The sequence below is a fragment of the Lampetra planeri genome, chromosome 2, assembly GCF_965212315.1.
Source record: "Lampetra planeri chromosome 2, kcLamPlan1.2.h2, whole genome shotgun sequence".
Taxonomy (NCBI): Eukaryota; Metazoa; Chordata; class Hyperoartia; order Petromyzontiformes; family Petromyzontidae; genus Lampetra; species Lampetra planeri.
The window spans coordinates 36,770,185-36,793,153 of NC_136108.1; the positions used below are offsets into that span (position 1 = coordinate 36,770,185).

The 22,969-nt window shown below is 44.0% G+C and overlaps 1 protein-coding gene across 1 annotated transcript; it reads left to right on the forward strand.

The window, feature by feature from the left end:
- Window positions 1-922: 922 nt before the first annotated feature.
- Window positions 923-22,386, forward strand: LOC144733171 (syntaxin-12-like). The gene is made up of 10 exons (XM_078614961.1): window positions 923-1,163; window positions 5,857-5,997; window positions 6,519-6,588; window positions 7,566-7,665; window positions 8,247-8,390; window positions 12,568-12,626; window positions 15,549-15,651; window positions 15,995-16,067; window positions 16,981-17,063; window positions 19,439-22,386. The coding sequence occupies exons 2-10, from the start codon at window positions 5,874-5,876 to the stop codon at window positions 19,529-19,531; spliced, it is 849 nt and encodes a 282-aa protein (XP_078471087.1). The 5' UTR covers window positions 923-1,163; window positions 5,857-5,873; the 3' UTR covers window positions 19,532-22,386.
- The last annotated feature ends 583 nt before the right edge of the window (window positions 22,387-22,969 follow it).

The window sequence follows — 22,969 nt, forward strand, 5'->3', positions numbered from 1 at the left end:
GTTAGTTTGAGCGGGAAAACCTTGTTAACGATTTGCTCTCCGAGTTTGTGAATATCGAGTGGGTAACTCTACTACAATATAAACAGAGTGGTAGCTCCTGCAATCTCTCATTTACTTGATACAGCTTTCGTGGCTGTGACGGTACCACCTGAAGACGGAAGCTTGTGTTGCCTCCGAAACGCCGTGATTTTTATTTCATTTTATTTAACTTTTTAATGTTTTTTACCTACGTGACTTTACCGAAAAAACCTAAGAATATAGACTCTGTCTTATCGACAGACCTGTTCTTCATCTGAGGACGGCTGCTTGCGTTGTGGCCGAAACGTCGTGAGAATTATTTTATGATGTTTTATTTTTATTATTTTATTATTTCCATTCTACGTGACTTTACCGAAAGAACCAAGAAGATGAATCCCTGCAGTCACGAAAGCTTTAAATCGAAATGTATTTTATGATGTTTTATTTTTATTATTTTATTATTTCCATTCTACGTGACTTTACCGAAAGAACCAAGAAGATGAATCCCTGCAGTCACGAAAGCTTTAAATCGAAATGTATTTTATGATGTTTTATTTTTATTATTTTATTATTTCCATTCTACGTGACTTTACCGAAAGAACCAAGAAGATGAATCCCTGCAGTCACGAAAGAAGCTTTACATCGAAATCTTATTGATATCCACTTCTAATAATCGACATCCACTCTTGAATGGATATCTGCTGATTAATTGAAATCTACTCTGATTAATCAATATCCACTTTCAGTAATCGATATCCACTGTGATGAATCGACATCTCCTCTTCTTCATCGATGATCGATCACTGATTAATCGATATGCGTTTTGGGTAATCGATGAACGCTCTGATTAATCGCCGCGTGTAATCGCTGTCGCGGCTCCGCCCCCGTGACGTCACGTGAACCCACCTGACGCCGCGTGAACCCACGTGACGCCGCCCACACCCGGAGTCGCTGCTCAGAGTCCGGACGTCGCCGCCTGTGAATAGAAGCGGAGAAGGCGGCGAGGGGCGAGGCACGCGACAGACGACGTCCGTGTCCCCGCACGGCCCCCCACGACACCACCCCCCCCCCTGCCCGGTGGTTCAATACCCCAGGCGCTTCCATCGGCGTCTGTGGCTGTCTGACGCTGCGGCCTTGCTGGGCGGGTGAGTCCCCAGTCTTGCCTAGATATCCTGCCAGCCAAGGCAGAGCCGCCCCGGCAGGGCCGGGCCGGGCCCCCACGGGGAGTGTCGTCTTGTGTGGTGTGTGGTGGGGGGCGCTAGTGTAGCGGTTAACGGGCTGCGCTACGAATCTGGACACCCGGGTTTGATTCCCGCTCACGGCCAACACCAGTGACGATTGTATTATCTGAACCTGTCCTGGGCCGCTTCTAGATCGACTCGGCCCCAAACGAGTCCTTGGTGCGGTGTGTAAACATCGCCACGCGGGAGACAAAGGCGGCCGGGCATGGTGCTGTGCCGTCGCGGTCTTCAAAGGTGCTCGCTAACAGCAACTTGTTCAGTCTGTTTAGGATACACGGGGGGGCGGCGTGTGGATGAGAGAGACCAAGAGAGACGGGAACTGGCTGGTTAATCATCGACTCCCAGTGTGGTTCCGGCTTGTGTCGTGTGTCGTGCGTCTGATGAAAGTGTGGATCTCGACTTTCCCTTACCGCAGGATTTGGGGATTCCACCACTGGCTCGTGGTTGTAAACAAGAGATTAGCGCCATAGTAATGGTGGCACTGTAACAAAGACAATTGTCCCTGGGTAGTAAGTGTTATTTCCTAATTGCTTATGCCTCAACAGTACAGTAATTGGCTATTATTCCCCACAAACTTTGCTTTTGTGACCAGGACAGTGATATTTAGAAATGTACCTATTTTCAATGAGAAAACGTGGGGTGCATTTGTGGCTTTGATTCACATAAAGTCCTGGTCACAAAAGCAAAGTTTGTGTTTAATAATAGCCTTTTTCTATACTTTTTAGGCATAAGCAATAAAAAATAACACTTAGTACCCAGGAACAAAAATTGTTACATAGTGTGATCATTTGAGCATTAACTCGTTGAACAACGAATCGTGTTTGTGTTATGTTGTGTGTACAATGTACAATATGACTGTAGATGATTGTGTTTCGCATTGTGTATCGTAATGTGTGTACTGTACACAGTATTTGTGTATATTACAATACTCTGCTTAATCCTGGAAACTCTGAGTTGCTGGTTGGGCTCAGGCAACAACATTTGTGGGAGGATCAGGTGAGTCGGTGGCAGACTCCAGCATCCAGTGTCCGACTCCTCTACGGAGCCTCGGCACCAGACTCGACCAGAATGTCGTTTGGTCACTCCGTGTAAAATATAATCAGGCCCTGCAATGTTCATGTCGGAGTTCGACGAAACATTCATCGAGACGTGGCATAGCCAACACGGTGGCGTGTGGCATCGTGTCGACAAGGGTCGATATTGCAACTCACTCCTCTACGGGACGTCTGGCAAAAACATTAGTACGACACGTGCCACAATCTCTGTCACGTGACGAAATCTCTGTCACGTGCCGCAATCTCTGTCACGTGCCGCAATCTCTGTCACGTGCCGCATTCTCTGTCACGTGCCGCAATCTCTGTCACGTGCCGCATTCTCTGTCACGTGTCGCAATCTCTGTCACGTGCCGCAATCTCTGTCACGTGCCACAATCTCTGTCACGTGCCACATTCTCTGTCACGTGCCACATTCTCTGTCACGTGCCACAATCTCTGTCACGTGTCACAATCTCTGTCACGTGCCACAATCTCTGTCACGTGCCACAATCTCTGTCACGTGACACAATCTCTGTCACGGTGACGAAATCTGTCACGTGCCGCAATCTCTGTCACGTGCCGCAATCTCTGTCACGTGCCGCAATCTCTGTCACGTGCCGCAATCTCTGTCACGTGCCGCAATCTCTGTCACGTGCCGCATTCTCTGTCACGTGCCGCATTCTCTGTCACGTGCCGCAATCTCTGTCACGTGCCACAATCTCTGTCACGTGCCACATTCTCTGTCACGTGTCACAATCTCTGTCACGTGCCACATTCTCTGTCACGTGTCACAATCTCTGTCACGTGCCACAATCTCTGTCACGTGCCACATTCTCTGTCACGTGCCGTGGCGGCTCCTGCAAGATCTCGCCATGTCTGTCCCGTGCTCGCCGAGCTGCATTGTGGTTTCCGGTTGCACAAAGTTGCTGCCCACAAGCGCGCGGCTGTCTTGCTGATCTCATCAAGTGGCATAAACCATCACGCGATCTCCGGTCATACTCGCAATGACTTTTGGCTCACCATCAAAGACGGTCACTGCATCGCGCATTTTCAGATGCGCTTCTGCGGCCGTCTGGATCCTCTTCCGACATTAGGAAGCTATGCACTTTTACATCTAGAGCAGGGGTCGGCAACCTACGGCTCCGGAGCCGCATGCGGCTCTTTACGGGCTGCTTCTTGACGATATGTACGTATGTACATAGATGCATTGCGGCTCTTGAAATACTGAATTTTGTACCGAATTGGAAAGAAATGGCTCTTCTTGTTGTTTTGGTTGCCGACCCCTGATCTAGAGTGACAACTCGTTTCTTTAAAACTGTTTTTTTTAGTTGTCCTTTCCCCACCGTTGGCTACGTACGGTGCGAAAGAAGTCCAACATAAATATGCGTGAATTGTGCACGTATAGTGTTGGATTGTCGTACTGTGTGTGTCGTTTAGCATGTGTAGTAATGTGTGTATAGTAAATTGCACGGTACTTGTTTTACGGTACGGTGTGTAGAGTAGTCTGTACGTAGAATAGGGCATTCAGTACACGTCTCGATGGAGGGACTTGGCTCATGGCCCATGGAAAGTCGCTTTTACCACGGCCTCAGCAGTCTCACCCGCGTGCAGTAGTGGCTCACGGAACGCCAGTCTGTCAATACACGATGGCAGCGTGCGCGTGTACACGGCCTGTACCGGTACAGTATGTTATTTTCCACTTCACGTAACGTAAGGGGCTATATTGGCGTTGGGCTGGAAACAAGATGAGACATTTGCCACCATCAACCTAAATAACACATGCACTGCTGAACAACTAGAACATAACGTAGAGTCTCAAGAGGCGAATGATTCGAAAAGCATCTGTAGTACAGTCCAATCGGTTACATCTCATGTAGTGGCCTTCCTCAGAATATCTGCAGCACTGGTTTATATGTGTTTTCAGTTATTTTGTATATTGCAGTTGTGTACGGATGCTCATGTTTACCACGTCCCATGATTGCGAGAGATGAAGAAATACAAAGCATAAAAAACGATTTCTATAGTCATTTAACGAAGTACTGTACACGCTGTTGGTACAATTACCCGCAATATACGACATGGCTAATCATTGCTTGTGTTTAATTCAATGACAAACGGTGAAAGGCTGCCACCTGGCGTCCGTGCTTGTGTTATACAGTACTGTAAAGCACTTTTGTTTAACACGGCATTCGGTTTGCCGCTGTTAAGAGTAAAAGTGCTTGCGTGTTAAGTTTCGTAAGTGCGCGTGAGCTGTCGTCATGGTTCGGAGTGGTGTGTATCCTGGTTGACACTCTCACGGCCCTCCTCCCAGCTCCTCATGCCCTCAGTGAAGTTGATGTCATCCCTCAACCCAGCTTGTTCACTGGTACATTACGGTACAGTACTCGACTTGTTTGAAGTAGCGGCGAGTTTTAGGCAAAGACAACATTCTCTGAAATGTTTCTACCACAACTCGCATTGCGCTGAGGACTTCATCCAGTGGTATAAGCAACATATAGTATATGATCTACAGTGTAACATTAGATACTATAAAGCCAATGTGAGGTGGCTATATGTGTATTCATAATAGAGGTTTTTGGGTTCGATCGCGAAAATATATAAATGTGTGGTTAAAAACCGCCACCACCCGACACAACCAACTAGTAAGGGTTGTGATGTCACGTAAACAGAACGTGGCCAATTCGTCACGAGGACAGCACTAACCGGTGTGTTTGAGAGCCAAGCCACAACATTGACAATCTGGCTCTCCAACACACCGGTTAGTGCTGTACTAGTGACGAATTGGCACGTTCTGATTACGTGACAACCCTTACTAGTTGGCTGTGTCGGGTGGTGGCGGGTTTTAACGACACATTTATATATTTACGCGATCTAACCCAAAAAGCTCTATTATTGATGATATTGGTCGCGAAAGCCTACGTATTAAATGTGTACGTTGAGCTTCTTTCGTACCGTACGGATGCTAGCTGATTTATGGTGAAAATTCTACCTCAGATCAGCACTGACGAGAATTTTGGTTTGACATGCAAAACAAACACTTGACTAGGCCTTTTGAAGCGATTGAAGAAGTATGGGGTGCTGAAAAGTGGTCTGCGCTCTAGCACAGTAATTTCTGAAAATGGGTTTATTGTGTCCAACCAAAACCTAACACGAGCTCACATATTGTGAAGCACACTTCTTCTGGCTGTGTTTCTTTACCACATGGGTTATTTCCAGTGTTGGTTCATTCAGGGTTTGATGGTTTCTTTCATTCTCTGCCCAGACTTTTTGATCACGGATTTCTTTGACCCATTTCTTTGGTGGTGTTCTGATACTACACGGTACCCTGATAGCTGCAAAAGGTCTGAATTGAATTGTTTGTATGATATGACTTTACTCGCTAATGATAAATATAGAGTACTTAGTAAAATAGTACAAATCTAAATTGTTCACTCTTTTTGGGAGCTGTGGTCTGAAGAAGGGGACGTGCTCAAATGGCGTGGCTGAAGTAAGTTGTTCTGCATGACAGTGCTACTTTTGACAGGACGACAGTTAACGCTGCCACCGACGCTCTCTCCCCCCAGCTCTCCATTCCCCAGCTATGTCAGGATTTCCAGGCAGCGATGGGGGTTACACCTCGTACCGTCAGGCCACCAATGGCGACCTGGATTTCAGCGGACTCGCCCAGATCATCAGCACCAACATCCAGAAGATCTCGCAGAACAGTGGGTGTCGCTGCACATTGTCTGCACATCTCACCACTCGGATATGTGACTGCTCCCTCCATAGACCCACTTTGACTTGTCTGTATTTGCCTCTCAGATTTTCATCTGGGTTTGGTTACAAAGATATGTTAATTATAGGAGTTTCCAGCCTAAATAATCGGTTTTCTATCTCGGCTGTGTCCTCAGGTGTTCAGCTTGAGTTGGAGTCTTTTTACAAAGAGAAATAAGATGAACATGTCATGAAGGTTTGCCACCGTCTATGCTCCAGTGATGCCTTTGCAGTACAATTGCTGCACGTTTTAATCCAATATCATCTCATCATCGTGACATCACTATAGCAGGCTAAGGTGGCATACCTGCAATTCACTTTCAAATCCCTTTTTGTCGCTATTGAAAAATTAACCTAATCTCTAACACCGCGGGACACAGATTGGATACATTTACTTACAATGTTTGTTTCTTGGGCTGTGTTTTGTGTTAAATGTTTTGTTGTTGTTATTCTGCCTCTTCGTGTGTGACAGCTGCTCAGATCCAGAAGCTGGTCAGTCAGCTGGGGACCGCACAAGATACCACACATCTGTTAGAGCGTCTGTACGTACCTTTTTCTCTGGTCACAGTGATTGTGTATTGAATGTGGCCTACTCAATATGGTCACTATTATAACTACTGAACACATTGTGCAGATGTAGAGGAGACATAGCATAAAAAGGGTTGTCTGCTGCGATTTTAACCATCGTTTGTGAGAAGAGTATTTAAATTCATTGTCAAGCACATCATTTTAGATCTATAGTTATGTTATTCCCTCATTGGTGGTGACTTGGCTGAGTGGTAGCGCTCTTACCGCTAGTTTCAGATGTTCACAGTTCGAATCTGACAGGCTGCCCTGGTTAATACTGCAGGTGTATTATCCATTAAATGACGTTTGTTTAATGATAACTGGTAACCGTTTTGAGAATCGATTACTTGCTCTGAAAATCAGATGATTTTAACAACCCTACATAAAATATGCACCGCCTTCCTAGTGAAAATTAAAGATTCTGTGACATAATTCAAAGTACAGTTGGCCTTTGTGTGCCAACATGGTCCAAATTTGCCACATTTGAAAAAGTATTTGCAAGTTCATTAATCGAGAAACAACATTCGTCACCGCCTCTGTGAAAACATAGGACCTTCCAGAAAGAGTCTTTGTGACTCGGTCAGGCGTTCCTGTGTCAACAAATATAATAATTCACTTTGAATACGGCATCAATGCAGTGATGTTTCTAGAACACTTTGACATCACCCTCACTTAAAAGTCTTGTTCATCAACGCCTCACCCATGAACACAGCATCAGTACATGCCAAGAAGAGATGTCTGATTTGTTAGTACAGCTTTCCTTTAATTGCACGGTCATTGGTGAAACAATTGTACTTGCATAATATTAATCTCAGCTTTCATATTTTCACAAAGTTTTTTTACCTGAAACATGTTGGTGTCACAGATTTCTTTGAAGCATTCATTTCTCATATGTTCATCAGTGCAATAGAAATGTGAAACTACAGGTTAAAAACCTTGTTTTTTTTTGCAGGCAACAGCTGCAACAAAGCGCAAACCAACTTGCTAAAGAAACCAATAAATACTTAAAGGACCTGGGCTCATTGCCTACACCCTCGAGCCAGTCTGAGCAGGTAAGGTTTCACTGCTCCTGTCGTAGATAACCGACTGAGCACTTGCACTATTTCAGTCAAGCAAACACTTTGTCCCTTATTCTTGCATGTGTTGATTCCAAAATAAGACCTAATAGTACACTTTTAAAAAAATCAAAGATGCACCCATGCAGTTGCATGCTGACACCACTGCTGGTGGAAGGGCTTCCGCGAGAGAGCTGTGTAGGGTTTTTGGTCAACTCTTCCATGCTAATTAGATATTTTGTAAGAAGTAGGAATACCCACATTTTACTCCACCACCTCACACAACCTGTCTGTCAACTTACTCGTTTACCTATTTATACTGCTTGATGGATGCACTGTATTTTTGCAATTATACGGATATGGATTATTGTGCTGGCATATTGCTGTGTATAGGACCAGATTTTTGCTGGGATTTATATTAAAGCAGGCGCTATGCCTTAGCTGCTTACTGGAATTATCGTTTAATAAGAAAATATTTAAAAAGACAATGAGGGTATGTTAATCGGAAATTAAGTGATGGAAAGTTGACACAGATGTCCATGATTACGGTGGTCATGTCATCCTCGCTCGGCACACAGCGGCACAGGAAGATCCAGCGGGATCGTTTGATGAACGAGTTCTCAACGGCGCTAAACAACTTCCAGACAACTCAGCGACGCGCTGCCGAGCGGGAGCGCGAGAGCGTGGCACGTGCCCGGGCCAACTCGCGGCAGTCCCAGGGGGTGAGACCATCAGCCACATGGCCCAACGCATGCCCATTTCATTGCCCCCACACACTCACTCCTGCAGTACAGATACAGTGCAATACATTGTTGAAAGAGTGGGACGTGCATCATAGTCACAAAAATGGAGGTATTTATATTTTGTAAGTAAGGTACGATTGAAATTATTTTATTAATAGGAAATGGTCAATGGCAGTGAAGAAGATGATAGTATTGAAACTGGACTTTAATTGGGGCAGGGAGTAGGCAGCATGAATTCCCATGGGTAGGGAATTTCAGACCATTGTGGTAGAAGCAGAGTAGGACTAGCTTCTCATTGAGCAGTGGGCATTTGAGGTTTTTGCCAGAAGGCATAGGTACTTGAGCAGTGAATGTGTGAAGGGCAGTGAATGTGTGAAGGGGTGGAATTCAGAAGAATTTAAAGGGAGAAGTTGGCTTGGGTAAATCTGTGAAAGGGTCTTGAAAATGGTGAGAGTGAGTTTGTAGTTGGCTTAGGATTGGATTGGAAGCCAGTGGAGGAATTGGATTAGGGGCTCGGCAACAGATGAGCTTGGCCCTGATCTCGAGAATTAGACTGCTCCGCGCTGAACTGGATCATGTAGACAAGACACTCTTAAAATCACACTTAACATTGACAGAAAAAATGTCTACATCTCATTGGGAACATCTAGATAACATGACCGCTTCATCAGCCGCTACAATGTCAGCTAAATGTGAAGATAATCTGAAAGAAGAAACCAGATCTACACATTAAAAAGTTAGACGTTGACAAGGTTGTTATTAATCTGAGTAATAGCCCAATTTCTGATAGTCTAAAGTCGGTTTTGGCTAAAGGATTGAACTTCGCAGTCACCCCCAAACACATACCAGTGGATGACATTATTGCTCAGGTCGATGTAGCTCTTAAGGGTTTGGGACACATCGCTGCAGACGTCACAAGATCTGAAATCGCTGCAACCCTCACAAGTGCTAAAATACCAGTCGGCAACATCAGTAGTAAGGAGGGGCGCTTTGAGTTATTTCAATTAAAAAAGAGGGAGGATACCGTCATCCTCTCAGCCGACAAGGGCAATGCCACGGTCATCATGGACAAAAACACGTACAATAACAAAATTCTGGACCTACTTAATGATGGTAGCTACACAAAAATTAAGAGATCCCACCAACAGCCTCGTTACAAAAACTAACAGTATTATCACGGATTCAGCTTAATTAATTGAACAGACCAAACAGTTCTCCTTAAAACCTTCTGCTGCTATACCACCCAGATTAGATGGCTTACCAAAAATCCATAAAGAAGGTACTACCCCTTCGTCCCATCGTCTCCACCACTGGCTCACCCACCTACAAACTGGCCCGATATCTGTCTGAGAACTTGCAGCCATTCACTGGTAAGACCACCTCTTCTGTACTTAACTCAGCTCACCTGGTATCGTCAATTAAAGACATCTCTCTGTCCCCAGGTGATTTGCTCCTTAGTTTCAATGTAGTTTCTTTGTTCACCAAAGTTCCTGTACCCGATACCATTGCAATAATTGAAGATTTGGTCCAACAAGGACTGCATGCTGATGTACCAGCTCTGGTGAGACACTGCCTCACCAATACATACTTCACCTGGAATGGAACATTCGACAAACAAACATTTTCATGGAAAAATTTAAGACGGACGCCATCCAGGCTTCCACTCTATGCCCGTCCTTGTGGAAGAGATACGTGGATGACACGTTTGTCATCTGGCCACATGGCCGACCGGCTCTGAAATTCCATACACCCAGCAATCAAATTCACCATGGAGGAAGAAAAGGATGGCATGCTACCTTTCTTGGATGTCCTAATCAAAAAGATACCAGATGGCTCATTGAGCCACTCTGTCGACAGGAAAGTAACCCATACTGATGCCTACCTAAAACCTGATTCCCAACACCATCCATCCCAGAAGAATTCCCTCATCAAAACGCTACACCATCGAGCTCAATGTATCTCCGACCTTGAACACTTGACTAGTGAACTCAAACACGTACACCAGGCTCTCAAGGCGAATGGATAGTCTGACTACCGTACACAATCCGCAAAGCCATCACCCCAACTGAGGAAGGAGCCATCTGAAGATCCATTCAAAACCATCACCTTGGCTTACATAGCAGGGATTACCAAAAATATTTCTAAAATCTTGAATAAACACAAGATCCAGGTCCGATTTAACACGGTGCATGAAATTCGTGATCTGATCCCATCTGTGAAGGACAAGATTCCTGACATGCAATATCCTGGCGTCTACAAACTAAGCTGTATCTGTGGCAGCAGTTACATTGGGGCAACTAAACGACATGTCTCGGACCGTGTTCGTTAACATAAGGCAGATCTGAAACGCGGCAGGACCAATACTGCTGCCGTGGCTGATCATTACTTTAATGCGACTGGCTCACACGAAATGTATTTCTCTAAGACGAAGGTACTTTGCAAGCCAACTGGCTATCAACAAAGATTCGTTAACAAAGCCATCCATATATACAGACAAGGACACAATTTCAACCGAGACGACGGTTTTAAACGCGGCATCATTGGAAAGATGTCATCAATCACTTTGGGTTATGACTTGATTTGTGTTTTCTTGTCAACCTCTACCGTCCGTGTGGATGTGTGTAGCGAGGTGCAATGCCCCCCCCCCCATCTCTACCCCCCTCTCTTCCCCTATCTCTACCCTCCCCCTCTCTCTCCCCCCCTGTCTCTGCCCCTCCCTCCCCTCATTGTCTAACACACTGCTTGTACCTCCCTCTATCTCCCGTATCTCTACCCTCTTCTTCCCCCCAATGACTAACACACTTGGACTGCGCCCTTGATTTCAGCTCCCCCTCCCTCTTTCCCCCTGTCTCTGCCCTCTCCCTCCCCCCATTGTCTCCTACATTTGCGCTTATAAGCAGTTGCATTTGCAGTCACCAGAGGTGGCACTTTCACCATAGTTGCAACAACAAAAAAACGTTGGTTCTGGAATCAAATCATGATCCTTGCAGATATGCCCTATACACACATGCGCAATATACACAACCGCACGCCTGCAATCTACATACCCCACACCCACATACAGGCATCCATGCTTTCCGAATGTTATTATTCTTAAAGGACGACATCTCAAAACACAAATTATATTTTGCAGATGTATCACTTCGCTCTGCATTCTGTCCTATCTAAGTCGTGCCCAAAGTTTGGTTCATGTGAAAAAATAATTAAAAGTTGGTCATGTCACTGACATTTCTCCCATGCAAGTTTGTCCGTGCAGTGGTGGCGCCACTAGAGGGCGCTGGTGGTGTTAGTGGCTAGAACTGGTTTCTTTTTTTCTCGCAAATTAAGCTTCAGACTGATTGCAATTGTCGGACAGTCTGGCACACTGTCGCTATTATTTGTTTGGGTTGCATTTTATGGAGACGCTTGTCCCTGCCACTGGAACATGGAATTTTTGCCACTGGCTTAGTGATGATAACAGGAGATGTCCACTGCGTCAATACTCAGTTGAGCAGCAAATCATTTTGACTTGACTCCTTTCAGGCTCCGTTTTAAAAATCATCTTTAGTCTACATTATGGTGTTCTGTAACAAAGCAGTGTTGACGGTGCTGAATGTTTTCTTGTGTGTACTTGTGCATCATGGGCAGCATAGAATTATATTTTAAGTCATTCACTTGAGCAAGTGATTTGATACAATTTTTATACGAAATCATAAGTCATGTGAAACAAGAAAAAGTAGTTTAACATTGAAAAAATACAAACTGACGAACTTAACGTCCTGCACAACATTTTAAATGAATAATTTTATATTCTTGTTATCAATTATATTATTTAAAACTGAATCTGTAGACTTTACATTGCTTACACTGTCTCTTCCTTAGATTCCCTCGTCAATAACACTGAGTGGTGACAATGCTTCTTTATCAGCTACTTGAAACCCGTTGCTGTGTTAAAGCAGTGTGTGCAAAGTCCCATGGTTAAAAGATGCCATTTTTGGAGCAGTGCAGTCCTTGCGGATGGAGCAGGGAGTCAGTGTTTATAGCGCCGCTCCGCACTCTGGCAATGCTACGGGCAAGTGAGAGAGTTCGCTTTAAGGGCAGCGGTTGGGATTCAAGGTCTCCGATTCGTCATGAGTAATGCCATCTTTGCCCCCTTCCTCCCGTGTGGCTCACTCAGGGAAACTATTTGGACGAAACTGCAACACGGGATGGACACCTGGTGAATGTCGGGGAAGGGTGAGTGCAGACCCGTCAGCAGAACATTACACCCATTGGGGAACTCTCTTTACAATTGCAAGCATATGCAGCCAGCTGCATTGTATGCCACTGCACGAGCATGCACATATTGCCATGGCAATTTACATTGCAATATAACGATTATACTGCTTCCTCGATAAACAGGCATGTGTGTGCATGGCCCAGCTGTGTCGGCTGCAGCAGCACACACCGTGCATCACAAGACCACTCTTGACATCGTGAAAGTGATGGGGCCCATAATGAACACAATGTCCGAAACTGTTTCAGTAATGCCGTTGATAACACGTGACCTATAAACACAAAAACTTGTATGTAAACCAAACTTTCATTCCTAGACCACACATTAAGGGAACATTAACGTAATGCACCCAACCGCACAGTGACGTGCTATGTACGTAAATATTTGTTCAGTATTTTTTTTCTGTCTTTGTTTGCTTTTTGTAAAAAAGGAATAATGGAGGCAGGGGTGCGCTACCACCCACCGCCTTGTGTGGAGTGCTCTGTGTCGATCGGCCTTCGTGTCTGGTTTTGGTTTTGCTAACGCCCTGCTCAGAATAATTCATAAACACAGCCATCTGGAAGGGCCGGCACTTTGAAGCCACCCGAGGTCTTTGAGCAGCGAGCACTGGGCTATCTCGTGCGTGAGCGAGCAGTTGGAATTATGTTGGGCGCTGCCTCTTCCAGCTCGCATCCATGGGTGTTTTTACATAAATGTAATGAAAAAGAATGAAACACATTCGTGGTAATGTTCCTTGGAACTTTGTGCTGAACAGTAAACCATGTTGTGTTGCTTTAGTGGTGATTTAAAACACAGACATAACTGGTTCTGTTTTGTGAAATCTGAAGTAGTGGGGACTTTTTTTTTTCAAGACGAAAACTTCAGACAATAACGTAACATTTTAGCTTCAAATGCTAGTGGATTTTTTAATAGTGGAGGAGAATTTATAAAGGATCAATATTGTTCCTAAGAAATTAAGTGTGTGGAGTAATGTTTGTGCTTGCTATATGCTAGATGTGTGGGTGGTACAGTGTAACATTACTTGTCGTTTCTTTGTGCAGATGTGTTTAGTAAAATCTCAGCCAGCCATCTAAAGTGTTGCTGTAGCTTGTACAATGTTTGGCAGCTTCACTGCAGGCCAGAACATAATTGGCAAACTCTTTTGTCGTCTCCCAATTGAACAGTTGAGTGTTATCTATTAGAGTAGCATTACATGACCTGCACAACATTCTATGAAGAATAAATTTTAAATCATGATAGATAACTTCTGTCGTTCACTTCCATTGTCTTCTCTTTTCGTTGTCTCTGATAATAAATACGATGGTTTGTGTTTCCGCACAGTACGATGTTGCAGATGCACAAACTTTCCGCTCAAGCCGGGCTTTACGCATGATCATATTTTCCCGCGGTTTAGGTGCGTTTTCCACAACTGTCTTTGAAGTGGTATGCAGTGTATTAAAGCAAACGCATGCAAAAGAAGCCTAACTCGACACACAAACAGATATTGTCTAATTCTGTTCAGCTCTCAGTGAGGATTCAAAGGTTGGCGTGTGGGGTGGGCACGGCTCCGCACTCCTTCCGCCACCTGGCTGGTCACGGCAGCAGCGCTCGCAGCCACACTGAGTGCTGTGTTTTGGAGCACGTGCACATGACAGCCGTAGTACAGTGGTTCCATCGATAAATGATCCTCCTCCCATAGGGTCCCATTGTTTCTATTAACGATAGATTTCGATTATCGATATGTTTACAATATCACGCGGCTGCCGATTTCGGCCAATCGGAGTGCTCCTAAGTGGACTCGGCAGACCTCAGCCAATCAGCGACGGCCTTTTTATGAATGTTTTGAGAGCAACTGGCTAGCTTTTAACGTTTGTACTGTTAACTCTAATCTGTTTGGTTAGTTAAACCAGATTGTGGAATAACTATGCAGATTTCTTGCTCGTGGTCTTTTCCCAAGTTATAACCTTACTTCATTCAAGACACATGCTGTTTGTCGCTGGCCATTTTACATTTTGGGCCTTTTAGGCCTGTGCTTGGCAACTGTAAACAAAACGTTTCATTATTATCCAATGGTATTATCCAATGGTATTATCAATGGTATTATCAATGGTATTATCAATGGTATTATCCAATGGTATTATCAGCTCGTCACTATTTAAGGGTTAGTAGCTTGGTGCCCATGTGACCGAAACATCAGCAAGTCAACCGATTGAAGAAATGATCAAAACAGAACAATACGTTCTCCGTCTACACCCCTTTTATACGTGGTTAAACAATAACTATGTTGCCCTGAATGAGCAAGAGTTCACTGTGAAACCGTAGTGCAAATACCGCTGCAGCAGAAGAAGTGCTAACGACAATGGTTCAAAAGGGGGTTTTGTTTGTCCATGTGTCTTTTGTCTGTTTTGTTACGTGGGTGGATGTATGTTCTTTTGCATGTCTGAATGCCGAAGTGTATGTGATTGTGTGGTTGTGCGTGTCTGCCCGCGTGTGTGCGTGTGATGGTATGGTTGCGTGTGGGTTCACGTGTGTGTGGTCATGTGGATGTGCAAGCTCGTGTGCTTGTGGACACTTATGTTTTGTGTGCTTGCATGTGGCATGCGATTCTTCTTGTTTATATGGTCGTGTGTACGTTGTGTGTGTGCGTCTTCATATATGCATATTCAAACAAAAAAAACTAAGAAACATTTAGATTTTACCAGGTGAGGCCCACGAGCTGTATATCTCTTCAGAAGCGGCCTGGCCACAAATGACAGCTCAATGATGAGGTGGCTTATCACATGGAAATGTATAGCAGCCAAATACTCCTTAAACGCACGATTGTAAATGTGGAGGGAAGAACCGGAGGACCCGGAGGAAAATTGAACCTATGACCTCCTGTTTACACGTGTGTATGTTTGCAGGTTTGAGGATCGCACGCTACAGTCACAGGCGCAGGATGAGGGTATCACAGAGGAGGACCTGGAGGAGATCAAAGAGAGGGAGGTGGCCATCCAAATGCTTGAGGTGCTTGATCGCTGGTCACTGATTCTTACATTACTTTTTTTGTAATAATTTCTCATGGTTTTTATCTTATAAAAATTAAATAAAATTTTCCGCCAACTTATTGCAATCATGCAGGAACTCCGTAACGGATGTTTCCTTTAACATATCATAGATATCATGCTTTAATTGCATACAATTAGCCAATTAACCCTGTGCTATTTACTGGAAATCGTAAACACGTGAATTTTGTCTTGTTTTTACGCAATAACAAACTAAACAAACTAAACATATCGTTATGGAAGATCTGAGGCCTTGCAGAGGAAAGTGGGCCAGCGGCAGCTGATGGTATTTCATGGGTTGCCAGGCTGACATCATGGACATCAACCAGATCTTCAAGGACCTGGGAACCATGATCCATGAGCAGGGGGACATGATTGGTGAGGATCCATATGTACACGGTGCACCATTGTTGACCCTGCCAGGCAGTTTAACCACCTTGCAGTGACCAGGCTGACTTGTTTTTGGGTGCTCTTTCTGTTCAGGCAATCGGTTCATAAGCCACAGGCATTTTCCTGCTGGTCTCGAGTTGTCATCTGTGGTTTTAAGATTTAAAAATAATTTAGATTACAAATAACATGGTTAATGTGATGGTACCATTGTAAGTGGACTGGTACATTATACCTTAGAAGAGCTTGTAGTTGGATGGCAGGATTAAAGCAGCAACATTCAAATTGGAGAGGTGTCCTACAAGAAGATTGCCTCTCACCAAAGCTGTCATCAACATTTTCCTTGATTGGAAAAATAAATAAACAAAAATATAGACTATGCATATATTTGCTGATGACCATCATAGCAATTGGTGAAAGTTATCCACAAAAATTATTGAAGAACTTAAAGAAGGCTGCAAAGTTTTGCTAAATATAAATAAGATGGAGGCATTCATCTAGCAGTAGATGATCAAGGCTGATGATGACACCACATTTAATTGCAATGAAACACCACTAAATTGGACCTCCCCAGTGTAAGCCAAGTCATTGGTATACTGTCAATTATTTCCGAGGAAAGGCTCTCATTCCCAAGACTTTCATGAGAGTCCTACATTCAGATTTTTGTCCAACATCTTTAATGAGTGGCTTGCACGTGGGAGGAAATCGGAGCACCTAGGTAGAATTCACACGAGGAGCGACAAGTTCATGGACATGCTTACTGTACTGCCATTTAGCCACGTTGCCACCCAACAGGTTTGGAAGTTTTGCAAACCTACGTGATGTACCAATCTTCTCCAAGTCACTGGATTGCAGGTGTGTGCAGCTTTGCCCGGCTGTAACCCTTACTGCGTTCCTCGTGCAGACAGCATCGAGGCGAACGTGGAGACTGCGGAGGTGCATGTGGAGCAGGCGAACCAGCAATTGCGCCGAGCAGCACAGTACCAGGTGTGGCAGGGGCTCTCTTTGTGTCAGCCTGTCATGTGGCAGTGGCTGCCCAGCAGCCCCCTCACTCCCCACTCTCTTGACTGGCTAATCCCTCGTCTCTGGGCGTCTCATGATTGCAATGTTTTCATGCACGTTGCAGACTTGCATGATCTTGTTATACCTCTGTGAATCTGACGCCCTACAATTAACAACATTCCTTTGCACAGCGTCTTGGCGTTTTGATCTTGTGTTGTAGGTTTTTTCCACTTGATGTAGATTTTTCAAATTCGTAAATATTAAATAAATGTAAAAAATAGGAATTTTCCTCAACATGAGTACCAGTGCTGCACGTGTCAGGCTACGGTGTTACCACAGGTCACCCTCTAACACGTAAGAAGTATAATATGTATGTATGTATGTTGAACTTCTTTCACACAGTATGTAGCCAAATGGAGGTGTGGGAATATGCGTATTGCTACTCTCATTAAATTCAGTTGAATTGGTTTCTTTTTACAATTTCTGTTTGGCGTTCCGATTCATTTGACCGCATTGTTTCCTGCACCCTTGCCTGTTAACTGGAAAGAAGTGTTTTGTGCCATATGCTGAGAAGTTTTTTCAATGGGGATGGAAATCAATTCTTTAAACAAACAATAAACGCATGAAATCTCTTTTGCAAAAGTCCACTTTTCTAATCTGCAAACTACATGCACATATTATGATAATGCCATGGCATTTTTTTAATGCCTGCCCTGACATGGCATTTAGAAATGGGTAATGTGATGATCAATATCATCCATGATACAGTGAGGGAAAAAAGTATTTGATCCCCTGCTGATTTTGTACATATGCCCGCTGAAAAAGAAATGATCAGTCTATAATTTTAATGGTAGGTTTATTTGAACAGTGAGAGACAGAATAACAACAACAAAATCCAGAAAAAACGCATGTCAAAAATGTTATCAATTGATTTGCATTTTAATGAGGGAAATAAGTATTTGACCCCCTCTCAATCCCTCATTAAAATGCAAATCAATTTATAACATTTTTGGCATGCGTTTTTCTGGATTTTGTTGTTGTTATTCTGTCTCTCACTGTTCAAATAAACCTACCATTAAAATTATAGACTGATCATTTCTTTGTCAGTGGGCAAACGTACAAAATCAGCAGGGGATCAAATACTTTTTTCCCTCACTGTAGAGGTTTGTTTTTGGTTAGAAGGGCTCGCATGCACATGCATAATGTACGTTGGCTCATTAATCCCCCCCCCCCCCCACTTTGCGCAAGAGCGCAGAAGTGTGGTCACCACATTTACGCCTCTATATAAGGAACGAAACAGGTGGACGTATCCACAAATCTGGCTGTCGCCTGATGAAGCTAGTTGTAATTACTGGCGAAACGTCGTACTCGGATTGTAAATGTTTTAGCTTGGCTCTCCAACACACCGGTGTGCTGTACTAGTGACGACGCTTGCTAGTTGGCTGTGTCGGGTGGTGGTGGGTTTTAACGACACGTATATTTACGCAATCTAACCCCCCAAAAAAACCTCTGGTTAATGTGATGGGTACAAAAATTAGTCGGACAAAATAGAACAATACACGGCACAAATTTAAAACATTCAATTATACTACAGACGAGATAGTACAAAAGTGAGGACAGTACAAGAAAGACAATACAACGTCTATGCACAAATACAGTACAAAATTGAAAGAATACAAAACATGTGAAAGATAAGACAATGGTACTAGTTTTCATCAGCTAGCAAGTCAACTTTGTGGGCCGGTGTGTGTATAACTATAAGTTGAAATTCTGGCCCTTGATGTAAAGCAATGGCAATTGGAATGTGAATAAGACTTTGGTCTCCCCTAGATCATCTCAGCCAAAAATCAGTGTCGGTAGCAATGCGGAGATATATGCAGATGCATAGTAGTTGCTTAAATTACCCTGTTACGAGCCACACTGATCTTAATGCTGCTCACAAATTAAAATCACTGCCTCTTCCACTCATGGTAATGTCGTTTTATCACGCAATAAAGCCTTGCTGTATCTTCATCTGACAGTAGATTGCAGATATTACGGTGATTATGATAATATGATAATGCCCTCTTAGGAAAACTTCACATTTCCAGGAGGGTTCTGCATTGGAATGCTCAGCCATTCCATTCATCAGTATTCCTAAGAAAGGAAACAGCAATATACCTGGAGAATATATACAAGGCAGTGACTTCTCACACTACAGATGGATTCAATTGTTGTCTTTTCTCTCTGACCACCTCGCAACCCAAACCAATAACACCTGGATATTCTCTGGAGGTAAGGGTTGGGGAATGTGTCCAGGTGTGTGTTAAAGTTTGTGCGTGTGCATCCGCTCTTTGCACCCCCCCCCTCTTCCCCGGCAGACCGCATCGCGTAAGAAGATCTGCATCATTCTTGTCGTGCTGGCGGTTGTTGTGGCCATCGTGGGCATCATCATATGGCAGGCAACCAAGTAGCCGTTGGGATCGTGAACACTCGGCCTGGGCGATATGGAAGGAGGAGGGGGTAGGGAGGTGAAGATAATCTCTCACAATACGATGACGTTGGTGTGCATAGGGCTAGGCTTTTTTTCTCAGGGGGTAGAGGCAAAGTGATTGGGTTAAAATGAAATTTGCAATTTAAAATAAATGAATATATTTTGTAGATTGTGGCGTGTCCCAGGCAGTCTGTCGTGAATTTAAAGCTACATTATTGAGAAAATACACAACCCTTTCCCATTCCCATCATACGTGTACGTCATCGGAAAGGAATGCATTTCGAACGGAATCGGAAGTGAAAGGCCACACGGGAGGGCATGTGGCACAGTTTGGCGCCAGCTATCATTGAGTGCGGTCCTGTCGCTACAGTTCTCTGCGATGAGTATGGTACAATGTCTTTAAAAACAGCAGCGCTATGCCTCTAAATCAAATTTACTCTAACCGCTTACGCGTTCCGAGATTTGGCGGTGAACGAGACCCACCCTGCAACTTGCAGACCTCTCGGAATGGGAAAGGGTTAAAATGTACACTAGTAACATCACTCCCATACACTTATTTACAACACCAATGTGCCATTGGCACTAGATCTATAGTGGCATGCTTGACCATGACTTCAAAGCGTTTTGTGTATAACACTGCACGATTGCGTTGGATGACCTGGGACACACCGCTTTGGTGTGTATCCACAAAGTAAGAGCTGTTGGTTTATTTGGGTTGCGTCTACCTTTAATCTTAGCGACACAAGTGCGATCGTGAGTGTTTGCCAGCTCCGTGTGGGGATGGGGGAGGATGAAATGGGAACACGGGCTTGCCGCCAATCCACTGGCATTACGGCAATCCACTAGCATAACAGCTGCTTGTGTCATCTCCCTAGCACTTAACAATCACTCGACTCCAATGGCTGGCCATATGAATGAACCTGTACTGGAACTCCTACTCCTATGCTGAGCACAAACCCTGCACCTTGAACCACAACACTGCACCTAACCTTTCGCTTTGCCCCAATTGTGCACTTAGCCCAAATGCTAACCCTTCTTATAACTTCAACGCCCAAACTCACCATGTGTCTAACCTGAACCCCTATACCTGCACGTCACCTTTGGGACCTTGAGCCCTTATGAGAGTAGCTCGTGGAGTCTGAGACGGAGCATCTGTATTGCTGTGGAGGTCGATTTTAAGTCGGCTTCCGTTGGCTGTTAATAGCACATGTTGTTTAAAGGAGTCTGGCACATGATGGTGTTAGGTAAGCCTTTGTGTGATTACATATAGAAAATAGCCAAATGGCAAAAAGAATAACAAAGTAAATAGATTAATCTTAACCATACTCTTAGCGATTATCATATTGCAATGTATGTAGCTGTAGAGAATGGTGTAATTTAGTCTTAACACAGCCTTGTAACATTTGCCAAAGCAGGAATTCTGTTTAACACTGTTAACAGTTGTTTGCACATGCTTTGTTGCCATATGTTTTAACTTGACCACTCTGTCCTTTGCTGTAAAGGCCTCTTGCGCACCCACTCCAGTTACCATCCCGTTTTAAATTTTCTACGGTTGCTTAAGTGAATACAGTGTCCATGCACCAGTGCGTTTTCCAAAACCCACATTCAATCACATTCTCTTCATGAACTTCAGTGGCTTTGCTGCTGTGCTCATTGGCTTGTTTACATAGAAGCACACCTGTTTGGCAAACCTTATAGACAAAAACATCAATGTTTAATAAAAGTCTTTTTGTTCCATATTGAATAATGTTTTATATAAAACGCTCCGTATACATGCTGGTGGACACAGCTGGAAGTTGTGCACGTGTTTACACGTTTGTGTTTACACGTTTGTGTAAAGACGTATAAAACCAAGCCAGGCATGATATTGGCTGCGGGCGGAACTCCTGCCTCGGGCAGCACGGCGGCATGCCGGGCCCCTCTGTACTTTGCCTTGATATTGCACTGCGTGTTACACTGTCCTTAACTTAATTTCAGCAAAATCGCAACCACTCTTGCGTCTCGAGTCCATGGTTGTGAGCAGGTCTGATTGCACACTGAGTTGTCATGGTGGTCCATGAGAGCGTACCGTGTAGACCCCATTCATCGCAGGTATGAAGACCAGTGCACAGGACGCTGTTGACTCCACATTCGTACCTGCGAGGAGGCCGTTTGACGACGCATGCAACATTTTTTTTTGTCAGCAGAGTTGAGCTGTTTCCAAAAAGTTACGATGTCAATTACGCAGGATCACCGTCTTGCTCCTGTGGCAGTTGTCCTTTTAGGCAGTGTCAGTGGCTGCCCTCTTGTCTGATTTTTGTCAGTCTCAAAATTAGAGGCTTTTGTGCAAGCTTGGTAAAAAAAGATTTTGAGAAATAGTGACAGTGCTTCACGTAGTTTGGTCATTTTTTTGAGAAGTTTAACCAAACACTAGAACATGTTCAGAGTTTTGCAAATTGTGATCGCATGTGACTGCACATGAGGATGGTTTTGAGGGCAATTTTCATTCTGCCCTGCCAAAACGGTTAAAACTTGAATTTCGGCTGCCATAGTTTATTTATTATCAAAGCCAATTACCATGATGGTTTTAAGCAGTTTTGACTTGTGCTCGTATGTGTGTGAAGCCAGCGTACGAGCCAACCAGTATGATGGGCACAACGCCGTGTCAAGCACGATACATATTGGAGGGCACTTGGCGTGATTCCTTTCCCTCCGGGTTGCACCCTGTCCATTCATATATGAATAATTGTTTCGGAGTAGCGCACTGTGTGTGTTTATAAAATAAGAAAGAAATTGCATTCCACGCTGATCAAGGTTGTAATTCAAAGTGTAATAAATGTGGTCCAGATCATGTCATTAAGTTCCATGCATTCCTGTTTTCAACATACAGCTTTAAATTGATACATTTTAATCTTGATTTGAAGCTTTCCTGACTGCATGAATCCATACTCTTTGGTTTTTTCGGTAAAGTCGTGTAGGTAGAAATAAAATAATATAAAATAAAATACATTTTACCTTCTAAAAATGCAAGATGTCTCAGTGTTGGTGTTGCACTCAATATGTCACGAGTGTCTCAAAGCCATTTGGAGGAGAGCATAATTGTGTAATCCAGGGCTTTGTAGACAAAGGATGGATTACAGGTTTGTGATACTCCCACACTGACTGAGGCTGCAAGGTGGTGAGGATATTGCAATATATGCTTGTGAACCCATCTGCACACGTTTTAAGTCTCCCATGTGGATTCTCTTTGGGTACTTTAGTTTTCTCCCATATATAAAATGCTCCTTTCAATGTAATTGACCTTGCATATTAATGACGAACCCTCATGAAAAAGTGGAGATTCGTGGTTCGCTGGATAACTAAATAAATGTATGTATGTTGAACTTCTTTCGTATCGTATGAAACCAAACGTGCTAATCGGAGGTGCTGATAAATGATA